General features: G+C 43.7%; 1 protein-coding gene across 1 annotated transcript; it reads left to right on the top strand.

The window, feature by feature from the left end:
* The first annotated feature begins 10,695 nt into the window (after positions 1-10,695).
* Positions 10,696-11,143, top strand: LOC109397959 (uncharacterized). The gene has a single exon (XM_019707849.3). It carries the CDS (start codon positions 10,769-10,771, stop codon positions 11,039-11,041), a length of 273 nt encoding a protein of 90 aa, XP_019563394.1. The 5' UTR covers positions 10,696-10,768; the 3' UTR covers positions 11,042-11,143.
* The last annotated feature ends 1,859 nt before the right edge of the window (positions 11,144-13,002 follow it).

The raw sequence follows: 13,002 nt of genomic DNA, 5'->3' as shown, positions 1-13,002 counted from the left end.
TTATTTAGCCTCAAGTGAGACTAAAGAAGGGCAGCTGATTGTCTCGGAGAAACACAAGGTCCACTGCACCATTGCTCCGGTAAGCGCAGTAAGGGCTACATACTGTGGAGGGCGCCCTGGTACTCCACAGGCTCCGTTAGCGGTTAGGTTTTTATTAGACCCCCCTAGCCATTCATTCCTAGGCACGGTAAGCATAAAGCCGCATCACACCATGAATTAGGGGTCACCTGTTGGTGGATTCTTACCACCGGAACAGGCGGTCCGTAGTGTTATTCTTAGCCAATTGAGACAATCGCTACCGACACTACACAGCTATCTAGGCTGATCGACAAAAGAAGTTAATATTGATGATCAACTTCATACGGACTCGAACAGCCGTCCATCAGCACCCTTTTCGACCTGATGCAAAACGCTCTTCAGGTAGTTGAGGGTTGGTGTCGCCAATATGGCCTTTCGGTAAATCCGAGTAAAACATCTATTGTTCTTTTCACGGAAAAGCGAAACCGTAATGGTGTTCGACCTTTACGTCTCTTTGATTCTGAAATCAATGTGACTGAACAGGTAAAGTACGTTTGAGTCATTCTTGATTCCAAGCTTTCCTGGACACCTCATGTTGAGTTCAGAATCAAGAAAGCTTGTATGGCCTTCGGGCAATGCCGGCGAACCTTTGGTACAACTTGGGGTCTTAAACCCAAGTATATCAAATGGATTTACACAACTGTTGTTCGTCCAATATTGGCTTATGGATGTCTGGTGTGGTGGCAAAAGGGCGAAGTGAGAACGGTCCAATCAAAATTAGGCCATCTCCAAAGGATGTGCTTAATGGCGATGTCTGGAGCGTTCTCTTCAACTCCTACGGCAGCGCTCGAAGTGCTCTTTGACGTTGCTCCACTACACGCAGAACTCGATGTACACAGCTATCAACTATCAAATTTGATTTGGTAAAACGAAATATTTTGCATGAGTCGTTAATTTAGATGTTAATTGACCAATTTATCCTTTGATTGAATAAAAAATATATTTGCATGCTTAATGGCTAGCAGTCAAAAAAGCCCAAAATCGCATATTTTGCCCTATAAATTGAGGTATAGCTCAAAATTGAGACGTGTTGGAGCAAATCTGAGCCCGGATTCGGATTCAGCGGCCCAAATTCTGTCAGAGACACATAAGTTTGCTCTTGAGACAGACCAAAAGTTATTTTTTGTTACGCTGTGTGTGTGGACGGCCAGTGGTGGCAAAATTGAAGACAGATACCATATTCTCGACATTCCAAATGTGTTCAACATAATGATCCTTTGGTGTAGCGTGAAAGAGCGCGCCGAGTGAAGCCACATTAGCTGTGAGAACTTTCCCACAAGCGCGTTCCAATTTGTCGTCGTCATCAAGCGGATTGAGTTGGCGAAATTAATGCCAAGTATCTTCACAACATTGGCTGTCTGTACCCATGGGATGTTTATCCTTCCACCTAAAAACCTATGTCGATCGAGATTGTTTTACGCATGTTGAGTATAGCCCCAGCTGGTAATTCAAATTGCTTAAACAGCTCCCTCATCTCATCTATTCGTCGAGTCGATGTGGAGATCACGCTTATGTCATCCGCATACGCTACGAGTGTATCTTCACCGCCACATATGCTTGCTCCAGTCTGTACACCAGGGGATGAAGGTATAGTACAAAGAGATGCATGGCTAGGGGGTCCCCTTGCCGAACAGAACGTTGGATGGTGATCGGACGCGAGAGATGCCCGTTGATAAGCAATCGAGAGGTTGAGCGATTGGCTATTTGAGAGAGGAGGGTAACGAATAATTATAACGAACAATTATTGTTCATTGAATCCGATCGACCGCATGGTAGAGAACAGAAAAGAGTGCCAGACCCGATCGAACGCGTGGTCAAAATCGAAGCTCAGCAGTTTTCCAGGGCGACGACGATGACGTAGGCTAGCTATACGATCTTTGAGAGCCAGAGTAGCCTGATATATATTCCTCTCCGAGTTGGAACATTTCTGTCCATCACTCAAGATGCGATGCGCCTTCATCACACTCTCCAGACGGTTTTTGAGAATACGAGAGAAAAGTTTGTAGTCCGTGTTCAACAACAAGATGGGTCGATACGATTTGACCGAGTCATCACCACCTCGTTTTTTCACCAGCACGATGATCCCGTCTACGAAGGTGGAGGGGAAGTTACCGGCGAGCGCCTCGTTCATCAGTAGGTTAAGTTCTCGGTGGATTATATCGAACATACGACGATAGAACTCATGTGGAATCCCATCGCAGCCGGGGGACTTCCTCGATGGACTCGCTCTGATTGCCGAGAGTATCTCAGCCGTCGTGATTTCTCTTGTGCATGCTTCGTTTGCCGCATCGTTTGGGGGAATGGAGTTTTCGCAGCCGAAGTTGTTCTGCTCTTCTGCAGCTGCTGCTGCCGGCGCCGGCTCGGAGTACAGGCTTGAGAAGTAGTTCACCAGATGTTGTTCGATCTCCTGCGGTGCCACAGTGATGTTGTCTTCCTCGGTGCGGAGTTTGGAGATGATTGTTTGTTTTCTTCGCCTTTCGCCCAGATGGAATAACGAGATTGGTTCCCCCGACACAAATGTCTCGTTTATCCGCATAAAGGTGTGGGAGAAATTATGCTGGAGATTTAGCATTTCTGCTTTTGGCCGATTGATGGTGGGAAGCATCGTTGGATTTTGGAAGTAACCATCGTACGCCACCCTCAACTCAGCGTACAGCCGTTGGTGTTCGTTGCGAAAATCATCGACCGCTGATTTAGATTTCCACATGAAAAAAGACTTTATCTTGGGTTTGGCGTATGTCATCCACCACTCCATCCAAGAATTGTAGTGCCTGCGTTGTCTCGTCCAATATTGCCAACGAAGCTGGAATTCTTCTACATTTTCGTTTGACAGTAGGTGAGGGCGCAGGGACCAAAACCCACGGCCGTGTTCACGCCCGAGATGCGGAAGGCAGATCCGGAGAGTGAGCGCTTTATGATCAGTAAACGAGCAAACGTGGGTGTTTGCCACTCGTAGTTGATCACGTAGGCCTCGGCTCACGTAGATGCGATCGAGACGGGATTGCGCATTTCGGTTGACGTAGGTGAAACCAGTGTCTCGTGGGCACAATTTCTCCCAGACATCGAGCAGTCCGATTTGTTGGACGGCCGTTTTGAGAGATGGACTTGTGTTCGGACTGGAAGAGTCGCACGGCCGAAGTACACAGTTGAAATCTCCGGCCAGAATAGTGTGCTGTGTACGATGCCGAAGATAGTAGGCAAGCGTGCCGTTGAAAAACTGTTCCCGCGCCGCACGATACGCTGTGCCGGAGGGGGCATAAATATTGCAGATTGTGGTATCTTGCACACGCAGGGCAATCAACCGGCCGTCCATGCTTTTCTCGACGTGGGAGTATTGAATGTGCTGCTTCAGGGCAATTGCGGTTCCTCTTCGGGCGTGATCTACATTAGAGAGAACGGTGTAGCCAGGAAGGTCGAGTTGCTCGTTCTCAACCTCCTGTAGGCAGACAATATCGAGCCACTGGCTGTTTATAAAGTTTCGGAGGGCGTTGATTTTAGTTGGGCTGGTAATGGTGTTGATGTTTATAGAGGCGACCATTATAGGATGTGAAAGCCATTTTAATGTCGGTATCCCTCTCCTCTCTCTAACTCGTCGTCGTCACCCATTCGGATTTTCTTTATCCGACGGCTTCGTCTGCTGCTTGTAGATGTGGACGATTCGTCGGTTTCGTTGCCGTTGTTGCTTGGCATAGCTAGAGCGCTGCCAGGCTTTTTGAAAAGATCCAACGTGGTGGTGTTGGGCGTAACAGTTGTCGGTGTAGCTATTTGGGATGGTACGCTCAACGTCATTGGCACACGATCAGCACAAGTGCTTTGTGCCACCGACGACGGTGCACGACGGTTGTCGGGGTTTGTTGACAAACCAGAAATTTCGCTCTGGTTCGAAGACTTCGAGAGTTCAGGAAATGCCTCCGACGAAGTAAGAGAAGGGACAGCGACCCGACGGTCGGGTTTGTTAGCGTTCGTTCGCTTCGACGTTGATAGTTTCGTGCCGCTTGGCTGTTTTTGGACTTGTCGTGGTGGACCCTGTTTCGTTACGTTCGCGTAGCTCTTTTGCACCAAGAGCTTTTTGTTTTGAACGCACGAGATCCCCGCGTGCGATTTTTCGTGGCAGTAGCGACATGACTGTAATTGACCTTTGTAGGCAATGTACGCCTGTTCTCCGTCTATCGTAACACACGAGTCGATGTTACTCCGCAACACCATACGAACAGACCAGATGCCGAGTGGTATACCGCCATACTCATACCCTTCGCCCCACGTTAGCTCGCGGATCGAAAGAACATCTCCGAAGGCGCTCAGGAAATCGGTGATTTTTGCCTCCGATACATCTTCGGGGAGATCGTGCACTTTCACCTCTACACTTCCATCTTCCAGCGTAATTCGTAGCTTGTATTTTTTCCCGTCACTCTCCACTTCGTGCTTCCCATCATGTTCTTCGACCACTCTTTGAGCTAGTGCGAGGTCATTGACCTTCACAAACGCACATGCTCCACCTTTGTGACACTGTAGTCTTAGCACTTCTTCCCTCTTCAAACCGAGGACCGTACGACAGAAGGCGTGTATTTTCTCGTAGGACGGTTTCAAGGGGAAGTTCGAATAATCGATTTTGAAAGTGTTTTCACGCCTCATCGTGGAAATTTCACACGCGACGCGGCCGAGGACGACTTCAAGTTGCAGTTCTGATAGCTTGACTTCTACACGCGGAACGATTTAGAAAAATACCACCGCCCAAGTGGCGCGATACCCTTCTTCTGTTCAGATAGCCAGGCTGCTATTAAAGCACTTGCTTCGGCCAACTCCAGGTCGAAGATAGTTATCGCTTGTCGAACTCAAATTGAGGAGCTGAATTCAGCAAACGCTGTTCACCTTGTATGGGTACCTGGCCATTCTTCCATCGCTGGAAATGAATTGGCTGATGAGTTAGCTCGCACTGGAGCATCACATGACTTCATTGGCCCTGAGCCAGCTATTCCGGTATCCATGTGTTGGGTGAAGCTTCAGATTGATACCTGGGCTGCCACTCAGCACAAACAATACTGGAATAGTTTGGAGTCATGTCGTCAAACAAAATTGTATTGTACTGAACCATCTCTAGGGGTGGCAAAGTATCTACCAATTTTGTCAAAGCAGAATTGCAGCATGCTGGTCAAAGCATTGACTGGCCACTGCCGACTCAGTTATCACATGGCGAATATTCAGCAAGCTGATTCATTTGCATGTGATAGCTGTGAATCCGATTATGGAACTTCGTATCATTTAATATGTAACTGTCCAGTTTTTGCGCAATTGCGTTTCCGAGTACTCGGAAAACACTTATTAAGTGAAACTGACTTCAGAAACCTGAATCTTCAGGACGTTCTGTTATTCTTGACCCGTTGTGGTAAAAAGCTATAGGCTCTCTTTACACTTTATGCAGCATTTATTGAATCCAATTGGAAATCATTGAAGAGAAACTGTAAAATCCGTACGGCTTAAATATGGCTTCAAGAAGTACGTGTTCAAAAATACCCTTGAAATCCAAGAAAACACCCCCACAAAATTGCTTTTGAGTGAATGCTTTCTTGATATCGTAAGCAACATTGCGTAAACGAATCACAGTAAACTTTCCATTTTAATAAGCATGTTGGTTCCCATGGGGAGGCATATTTGCTAGAAAAACATCACGGATGTGATGCTCGACAACGCGTTCTAATCATTTCAGAAGAAAGAAGTCAAACTGATAGGTATGATCTTCATACGTAGCATTATCCACTCCCGGAATAAACATGACAGTATAATACCGCCTAGATTTGGGAATAGTTATTGCAGCTTTGCTGTTTTATCTAAACATGTTTGAAGTATTTACATGTTGTAGATTTAAAAGGAGCAAAGCGATTTAGTGCACATTCAATCGATATCTATCAAGTTTATACGAAGATGTGAGCATTCAAGGAAATCATTATCAGAGGAAGTTAACCTTCCAGGACGCGAAACTGCACCGCACTCGCACTGTATACGAAAAGCGAGGTTTTTTGGTAGTGTTGTACTTTTTACAACAGCGCGCGCGCTGAAGGGTTAATGGCCGCAAAACAAACAAAGCCGCTGGAGCAGATCAACTACCAAGCGAGCTTCTAAAATACGGTGGAGAAGTACTGGTGAGAGCACTACACTGGGTCATTACCAAGATTTGGGAGGAGGAAGTATTACCGGAGGAATGGATGGAAGGTATCCCCGAGCAAAGGCGGATAACAAAATGATAACAAGTTCTGTTACCTGGTTATCATTCGTTTGATAATTGAGTTTGTTATCATTTAGGTTGAATTAAGAGCCAACATAACAAAAATGATAACTCATATTTACTTCTCGAATACCAAAATGATAAGAAGTTAAGTTATCATTGAGTTCAAGTTGATAACTAATTGTGTTATACAATATTTTGTTCAACATTTCATTTAGTTATCAACCTGAAAAAATACATCTGACTGATAACTGGTTTTGTTATCAATTAGTTATCATTTAGAGCTATTTTATCGACCAAAATAGTAAAAATCTACTTTACCGGCATCGTCACCTATTGAAAAAAGTTTCTTATAATTTACAACCAATGTTTTCAACTATTGCGCCCAGGCGGGTCTCGAACTCTGATCGAGTGATTGTCGGTCGCAGCCGATAGCCCCTATACCAACGGGACTCATTGAGAATGAGAGTAATAAAAGGCTACACTTTTGTACTGCAGTCGCATTGTAGGTGGAAAGCGGAATCTATTTTTAGATTCGAGGTTCATCAGACTCTCAGTTTTAGGAAAGCTTTGAAATGTGCGTTAGGAAACAGATAACATATTTTGTTATCATTTAGTATTTTTATGTTATCGCGATAGACCAAAATTATCGATAACTAAATTTGTTATCATCTGGTTATCATCAATTGAAAAAGATGATAACACAAATAACAAAATGATAACACCGATAACACAGTTTACTATCAAAGTGATATCATTTTGTTATCCGCCTTTGCTCGGGTCGTGTGTCCCATCTACAAAAAGGGCGACAAGTTGGATTGCGGGAACTACCGCGCGATCACACTACTGAGCGCTGCCTACAAGATACTCTCTCAAATTTTATGCCGCCGTCTATCACCGATTGCAAGAGAGTTCGTGGAGCAATATCAGGCTGGATTTATAGGTGAACGCGCTACAACGGACCAGATGTTCGCCATCCGCCAGGTGTTGCAGAAATGCCGCGAATACAACGTACCCACACATCATTTGTTCATCGATTTCAAATCGGCGTATGATACAATCGATCGAGAACAGCTATGGCAGATTATGCACGAGTACGGATTTCCGGATAAACTGCTACGATTGATCAAGGTGACGATAGATCGAGTGATGTGCGTAGTTCGAGTATCAGGGACACTCTCGAGTCCCTTCGAATCTCGCAGAAGATTACGGCAAGGTGATGGTCTTTCGTGCTTGCTGTTCAACATTGCTTTAGAGGGTGTAATAAGGAGAGCGGGGATAAACACGAGGGGGACGATTTTCACGAAGTCCGTTCAGCTGCTTGGTTTCGCCGATGATATTGATATTATTGCTCGTAAATTTGAGACGATGGCGGAAACGTACATCCGACTAAAGAGTGAAGCCAGGCGAATCGGATTAGTCATTAATGTGTCGAAGACAAAGTACATGATGGCAAAGGGCTCCAGGGAGGAATCACCGCGCCCGCCACCCCGAACTCATATCGACGGTGATGAAATCGAGGCGGTTGAAGAATTCGTGTACTTTGGCTCACTGGTGACCGACGACAACGACACCAGCAGAGAAATTCAGAGGCGCATTGTGGCAGGAAATCGTGCTTACTTTTTACTCCGCAGAACTCTACGATCGAATAAAGTTCGCCGTAACACGAAGTTAACCATCTACAAAACGCTGATTAGACCGGTCGTCCTCTATGGGCACGAAACATGGACCCTACGTGCAGAGGACCAACGCGCCCTTGGAGTTTTCGAACGGAAGGTGTTGCGTACCATTTACGGCGACGGCGGAGTGCAGATGGAAGACGGGACTTGGAGAAGGCGAATGAACCACGAGCTGCATCAGCTGCTAAGAGAACCAATCATCGTCCATACCGCGAAAATCGGGAGGCTACGGTGGGCGGGTCACGTCATCAGGATGTCGGATAGAAACCCGACTAAAATGGTTCTCGAGAGTCATCCGACCGGTACAAGAAGACGTGGAGCGCAGCGAGCTAGGTGGGTCGACCAAGTGGAGGACGATCTGCGGACCCTACGCAGAGTGCGGAACTGGAGACAAACAGCCATGGACCGAGTGGAATGGAGGCGGCTACTATGTACAGTACAGCAGAGGCCACCCCGGCCTTAGCCTGACCGGTAAGTAAGTAATGGCAGCTCGAGGCATGACACGCGAGATTCATTTTTACTGAAAGTAACAAACATCGGGTACAACGCCCCCCTCCGTAACGCTTTTTTGTATGAAAACCCGAAAAATTTTGTATGGGCCGTAACGCTTGGCCATACTCCCCCCCTCCCCCTACAGCGTTACGTAATTTGTGGATGGCGCCTAATGCGAAACCATATAGGTGGTAATTAAAGCTAAGATAGCTAGATAGAAATTCCCCCTACGAAAGTAAGGTTCCTGGACTAAAGCTGTTCTTTCATGCTGAAGATTGATCTGAGCTGTCATAACCATAGCCACTACCCAAACTAGGCATGATCAAACTCTTACAATCACAACATAAGAAAATAACAGCAGCGTTTAAAACCAGATCGGTATCGAATGAAGAACGTCAAAGGCGAAGATATACAGAGGACACTGTGTAAAACGCATAATGCGAAGAGCCATATAGGTGATAATTAAAGCTTATAAACAACATACTAATAACCCTACTTTTATTATCCTTGCAGTTGAGGTTTAAGAAGCATAGCTGATTATCTCAGAGAAACACAAGGTCAACTCCACTATTGCCCCGGTTAGCGCAGAAAGGGCAGAATACTGTGGAGAGCGTCCAAGTACTCCACAAGCTCCGTTAAGCGGTTAGGATTTTATTAGACCCTCCTAACCATTCATTCCTAGGCACGGTTAGCATATAGCCGCATAACACCATGAACTAGGGGTCACCTGTTTAATGGACTCTTACCACCGGAACAGGTGGTCCATAGTGTTATTCTTCGCCAATAGTGACACCACTAACGACACTACACAGTTATCTAGGTTGATCGAGAAATGAAGTTGAAATTGATGATCAACTTCATACCGACCCGAACAGCCGACAATGCAGTGATGCCCACCGAATAGTTTAACCACCATGAGTAAACATTTCGATTCTGGATGAAAATCGGTAAGTAATTAATGAAGCATGTGATTTGAATGCAGTCTTCGGCAAACTTGTACCTGATTGAGTAGCCTAGAAGTACCAAGGGTTATCTAATGCTCTAGGGCACTTGGGGGAATACTAGGGTCGATTGAATGAAAAACATCATTTTCCCATAGTAATTCCCATACAAACTTTGAAGGGCTTGTGCAGTCTCAAACTAAATGAGCTCAAATTTTGGGAGAAGGCATAGAATCTGATAACGAATCGAATAAGCGGTGTGGAGGAAAAACGATTTTTCGAAGCACGCTACATACATATGCAAAATGGTCATTGGCCAGAGGAATCTATCAGCTAATGCCTGTGGAAGTTCTCATAGGACACTAAGCTGAGAAACCGGCTGTGTCCCAGTGGAGACGTTTCGCTAAGAAGTAAAAGATGTATTGTGTAGCTCTTGCAATTAATTTGTGTTTTAATTTACTAATACAAGATTTTTGCGGTTCAATTTACGGAAAATATTAAAGCTAAATCAACACTGCTGTAATTTTCAATGGCAACAAATTATTGTATATGACCGGGTACACAAATTGATAATTTCATAGGTAGATAAACACTTGCGCGCCTAATTTCCGTACCAGCATCACATTTCAATTTTATAACCATTTAACACCTTCTTTCAACGATTGCTCTGTCTTGCTACGCTAAAAGCTCCATTATCTACGCCTCCACGCCACCCAGTCACAACAAACCGCATGCGATTAAACAATTATGCAAACAATTAGGGTCGAATCTATGCGGTGACGGCGCTACGAGAAAGAAAACTATGAGGAAAAACTTAGAACAAGCGAGTTTATCGATTGAACGACTGACTGACCGCAGCCCGTGATAAAGTGCGCAAAAAAAACTTGCTGATAATTGGATGTCTTGCTTGCACGCTACTTAGTTAGATATCCCTGACATAGCTCAGACCGGACACGCGCGCATTTGCTTTCCACTCGTCATCACGTGGATGTTCTACATCTACTTAGTAAAGGTACATGCTTACCTAATTGTGTTATTAGTTAAGGAAGTTTGATTTCTCCATTGAGGCGGGCACCGGCATCGGAGGCGTCGGAAAGCTAGACGAGGGAAATTTTCTATTTCCCTCTTCTTTGTTGAACTGAATCTAGAGCTTGATACAATTGTATTCTAATCGATTGTTCTCAGCGTGAGCTGAACAAGCTTTTTCACGTCAACCATTTCTTTCAATTGTTCTACTGAGAAGATGAATTGATTTTTTTGCCCTATAAAAAGGTGATTCAGCAAGTGAATGGACATCAGTATCTGTCGGTAGTTTGAACGGTTTGAAATCAGTGAACTGAAAACAACGCGCAGTCAAAATGAAACTGACTCTGGTTCTTCTGTTCGTCGGATTGGTGTGTGCCGTGTACGCCCAGGACGCCGCCAAGGATGTTAAGGATGCTGCAGGCAAGGCCAAAGCCGATCTGCCTGACGCACCCAAGCTGGATAAGGATGCAGTGACCACTCCGGATCCTAAGGATGCCCAGAAGAAGGTCGACGATGCCGCTGGAAAGGCAAAGGATGCTGCGGCCAAAGCCAAGGATGATATCTCCGGGCTGGGCAAGAAGCTCCAGGATGGATTCAAGCTTTGAGTGAAGTGTGTCTTCAATTTGACGGTTGAAGATTGACATATACAGTTAAGTTATTGTGATCAGTGATGAAATAAATAAAGCGTCTTCATAAAATTTCATAAAGCTAAAAATGTGTGATGTTGAAGGAAATTTCCATGCGAATCCATTTGTTCAAGCCGTGTATTAGTTTCTGTAGTGATATGGGATGACTCGTATATGCTATTAATGCTTTATAGGGCTCACAGTATCTAGTGAAATGCAGTACAATTTTCGTGTGATTAGAATTGTCCCTCATAATTCGGTTCAAGTGTTGGTATAGGAGTTTTTTGTGGTTACTATAGTTCTATACCCAAGGTGGCAAAAATAATAACTTTTTCATCACGATGTCCTGATAAAAGTTCAATGCCTTATGCGAAAGGTTTCTGATTATTTTCTCAATAACTCAATAGTGATACATAGAACATATAGTTATTTGTACATTTTAACAGGTAGGATAACACATAGTCAACAATAGTACGCCACAACACTCGGTTTGCGGCTGTCGCTCTCCGCTCTCTATCACGGCCAATGCTCGCCAGATTACGTTTCACCTGGTGATAGAGATGAACCAGCCAAGGGCTGAAAGTCTCTAAGGGGGCGTCCATAAATGACGTAGCTTTTTTAAGCGATTTTTAATACCCCCTCCCCCCTCGTAGCATTTGATGATGATGATGATGATGATGATGATGATTGAAGTGTACCCACCATCATCGCAAGGATTACCTATGGCTGCAGAATCACTCCGGGAGGGAATGATCTACCTGATGGTTTGTTGTAGCAGGGTGAGTTAAAATTCCTGAATTCCTTCGGTAGTCAACATAAAGTTGCTATCTCATGACAAAAGTCTGGCCAATCCACGAACTTAAGTCCGGGCATCAGTTCATTTAACTCCCTTAGGCTACCCCCCCGTGTGTGTGTGAACCCCGGAATTTACGAATGAAAATTGTACAATGTTATAATACTGAATCAATGAAAGGTAAAATTAAATAGATATAGTTAGGAAATAAACTAGGTATAGTTCGAAACGATCTCAGCAGTTCATCTAGATGGTCCTTTTCGCCGTTCGTGCATGACTTTCGTCTACACTAAATTACAGAAGATGGGGCATCGTAAGCGTCGTGGTCAATCCATTCCCCTCCGATCTGATCAGCAGGTTCTTCATTTTCTGGGCAAATCCCAAAACAATTCAAGCCAAGATTCTAGCACTAAATATGTAATGCAAATCAACGCAATAGATGATATATATTTGATAATGGGATAAAAGGAAATTAAATATATAATGTAATGAATATCATATAGTTAAATGAAATAAGATTGGTGATTATTGAAATATTATTCACCGACGAGTAGTATTGTTACATTCAACCCTGTAGTATTTCAGTAGGATAAAATATTTTTTATAAAGGTATTAATAATAAAATTACGAGTCAAAGTGATATTGTTGAACAAGTTTTGTTGTTTTTACTTTTTTTTTTGTACAAAAATAAAGCATCCCAAACAAAAGAACATCTAAACGTTCCTAAATTTGAAAAAAAAACCTCAAAAATGATGCACAAATTAGTCAATTTACCAATTGTTAACAAAAAACATGGTTAGTTTATTATCCATTTTACCAAAAACACGGATTGATTATGAGAAGGACTAACCTTTCTGAGAATTGAAGAATAAAATATTATTTGCGAAATTAAATAAAGTATCAGCTTGTCGATAATTTAAATGATTCACAACCAAGATAGAAAGATAAAGCATTATTATATGTAATAATAAGATGTAAACGTGATAGATGATATATAATCAATTTATAATGGAATATACTGCATTCAAATAAAAGATGTAGTACAATGAAATAAAAATATATTTAAATACTCTCTAAACTGAAAATTAAACTGCATAAAATTGTTAGTATCTCGTTCCAATACGAGCAGTCTCCAGGTTACTCTATT

Source organism: Aedes albopictus, chromosome 2 (genome assembly GCF_035046485.1).
Source record: "Aedes albopictus strain Foshan chromosome 2, AalbF5, whole genome shotgun sequence".
NCBI classification, from domain to species: Eukaryota; Metazoa; Arthropoda; class Insecta; order Diptera; family Culicidae; genus Aedes; species Aedes albopictus.
Note: the sequence above shows the minus strand (reverse complement) of the source record. Positions and strands in the feature narration are given on the sequence as shown.